This window comes from Nematolebias whitei, chromosome 6 (assembly GCF_014905685.2).
Source record: "Nematolebias whitei isolate Nwh7 chromosome 6, NemWhi1, whole genome shotgun sequence".
In the NCBI taxonomy this organism is placed as follows: domain Eukaryota; kingdom Metazoa; phylum Chordata; class Actinopteri; order Cyprinodontiformes; family Rivulidae; genus Nematolebias; species Nematolebias whitei.
Window position 1 is genome coordinate 18082836 of NC_056503.1, and position 3344 is coordinate 18086179.

At 37.6% G+C, this 3344-nt stretch overlaps 1 protein-coding gene across 1 annotated transcript in view; it reads left to right on the top strand.

Annotated features, from left to right (window-relative positions):
* LOC119411146 (TRPM8 channel-associated factor homolog) overlaps nucleotides 1-1909 on the top strand; it is a 32698-nt gene extending 30789 nt beyond the window's left edge. The window contains exon 11 of the mRNA XM_037678077.1: nucleotides 1667-1909. Coding sequence (XP_037534005.1) covers nucleotides 1667-1909 — 243 coding nt within the window. The remainder of the gene's footprint in view (nucleotides 1-1666) is intronic.
* Nucleotides 1910-3344: the final 1435 nt, after the last annotated feature.

The window sequence follows — 3344 nt, forward strand, 5'->3', positions numbered from 1 at the left end:
ACCTGGGATGCACCTAGGTGGAGCAGTGGGCAGCTATGTAAGTACCCGGTGAGCAATTAGGGATTGGGTGTCTTACTCAGAGACACCACAACATGTGGGAATAGCTGTGGATTGAACTTATGACTTTTGGGTCCATCTGACTGGATGATGTCGAAAGCTAACTGTAAAAGCTGAAAAAGCTTAGTAACTGATTTGGCTCAACAATAGACTACTGTGTCGTCGACATAAAAATATAAGGAGGCATCAGGAATGATTATGACCTACATTACTTATGTAGATTGTGAAAAGGGGAGACCTAAGACTGAACCTTGTGGTACACCATTGTTAACAGTTAGACAACTTGAGGAAGTACCATTATGTTGAACACATTGCCACTGATCTGAGAGATAATTACAGAACCAGCCAATAGTGTGATTTGAGAAACCAATTTCAGAGCACTTTTAACATAAAATGTCATGGTCCACAGTGTCAAAAGCTTTAGACAGGTCTAAATAAAGTGCTGCCCAATGATTCTTAGCATCCAATGCTTCAAAAACATTGTTAAAAACCTTCAGTGAAGCAGTCATTGTGCTGTGTTGATTCCTGAAACCAGATTAATGGAGAGGTAAGATGTTAAATGAGTCCAGATACTTTTTGATTTGAGAGTTTATCAGTTTTTCTAAAATGTTAGCAAAAATATAGAGTTTAGCGATTGGTGGATAATTGTTCAGTGTGGTGGGGTTACCTCCCTTCAGCAAAGGTAGACCAAAGTCTGTTTTCCAGGTGTTTGGAATGGTGTTTTGGCTTATGGAGAGAGTGAAGATGAGACACCGGTTCTGCAATGATGTGTGCAACTACCCTTAAGAAAAAAGGAAGAAAGTCATCAGGACCTAAAGATTTTTTTAGAGTCTAGACCTTTTAACAGTTTATTAACCTCACTGACAGAGAACAAAATGAAAAAGGTGTGTAATGAAGACTGACTTGTAGGAAAGATTTGATTTGTAAACGATGGGCTTAAAGGAGAAGTAGCTGGTTTTCCATTAGTAATTGTGACAAATAAGGTAATAGAAACAATGAAATGTACATTGAAACAGATTAGGATCTCATGCTTATCTGACATAGGAACAGAGTTAACAAGTAATTGTGGTGGCAGGTCAGATGAATGAGAGCTGCCAGAAAGGGATTTGATGGCTTTCCAGAATCTGTTAGGGTCATTTAGATCTTTGGAGGTCTGCAATAAGAAGTATTTACGTTTTGTGTCTTTGATGGAAGTTGCACATTTATTCCGCAGCTGTCAAAAATGCAACCAATCAGTGTCTGATCCAGAAGGTCTGTCTGTAGCTCAAAGCTGATCTCTCCTGGGCAGGAGGTCAGCTAACTCAGGAGTAGTTGTGAGCTATAGCCTGAATTAACCCAAATGATTAAACGTTTAACAGGCAACAAAAACTACCTCTTCAGGTTTATTTCTGTCCTAGAATGTGTCAACCCATGATTAGATCATGCAAGTCACATGTTGAAGCCTGACAGGAACAGAATCATTGAATAAAACTTTGACTTCCTTGTGTTTTGATTTCCAAAGTCCTCATTTAAAACTTACATCCAACTATAGTTAGAATTACTGCAAAGTCATTACTTTGTTAACATGTATGGTAGATATTTGTCAAAGTGTTTGTTTCTGTCCTTGTAGCTCCAGGAAAAGTTTGGTTGGGATGCCTTTAAGAAGGTGTTTGCTGCCTACCACATCATGAGCAACTTTCCCAGTGACAACAACGGAAAGATGAACCTGTACGCTGAGACGTTCTCTCAAATTGTGAACATGGATCTGACTGGATTCTTCAAAACCTGGGGATGGCCCATTGAATCAGCCACTGAGGAGAAACTGTCAAGCCTGCCTCCCTGGTCTAATCATCCCATGGCCCAGTATTCCTAAAACCCAGACTGGATCCGTTCCTGAAAAGAAAGTGATCAGGTGGTTAATATTGATCTGGTTTAGTTTATGTTACTGTGGAGATATCAGAATAATTAGCAGGAAAAAAATTATCTTAATCAAGATGCCTTTCATTAATACTGACATTCTTGGTGCGTGTAATGTATGAAATTATTGACATAATCAAATATTTCTGAAGGGCAGCACAATGGCGCAACTGGTAGAGCTGCTGCCTCTCAGCGAGCAGGTCCCTGGTTCAAATCCCGGTCCGTGGGCCTTTCTGGGTGGAGTTTGCATGTTCTCTCCGTGCATGCATGGGTTTTCTCTGGGTACTCCAGTTTCCTCCCACAGACCAAAAGCATGCATGTTAGGCTGATTGGTAACTTTAAATTGTCCCTAGGTGAGAGAAAGGGAGTGAATAGTTGTCTCGTTTGTCTCTATATGTCCCTATGATGGACTTGCGACCCATCCAGGGTGTACCCCGCCCCTCGCACAGTGATTGTTGGACATGGGCACCGGTGACCCCCGTGATCCAAAATGGAAGAAGCGGGTAAAAGATAATGGATGGATGGATGAAATATTTCTGAGACATGGAAGAAAAGGACAACTGAGTAAAAACTGTTTTAACAAACACAAATGGTCTGAGAAATTAATTGGAGTAAAGTATAATTACTGTGTGAAATTTTGAAGAAGTTGTTTAAATAACAAAGATGATTTTTGTCAGATTTCAGTAATTAAAGTTCCTGAAAGTTCTGATTGTACTAATAACAACATTTACTGTGACTGCTAACATCTTTATGTATCGTGACTCCATAATGAATATTGGATAATATGAATAACCTTTTCATTATTTCTAGAAAAGTCACTTAAATAAATAATTAAAATAACTGTGCCAAAATTACATTATTGTTTCTCTACATTATTATTATTATTATTATTATTGATCTCTTTCATGCCATTACTGGACTTTGTGATTATTTGTATAGTTAAGCTTTAGTTATTTTTACTCAAAATCATTTAACTGGATCTTGTAGTGAGAGAACAGATACAGATGTGTTCCATTAGTGCAGAAAATATATCTGCCATTTAAAACTAAAATATAAAATTGTAGATGGCAAATTGAAATGTTGGTATCAGCAGGTGGAGCCAAATTTCTAAACATGATTTGTCACTATAAAAGGATCCTGCTATAATGGTCAGCGGCCGCTGTTAAATGACTGGAAAACAAAAAGGTAATGAAAACCATCTCAGTTCTAGAAAAACTCAACATGAATTTATCTGTATAACATGTAAATTTATTGTTTTGTAATAAAATAATTTAAGAAAAAAAGTTGAACACACCAAACACTGCACCTGCAGAAATACACTAATGTAAATAAAAATAATAATTTGAGCCCATACCGATATATGATTATTAAAATCACATACATCATTTTAC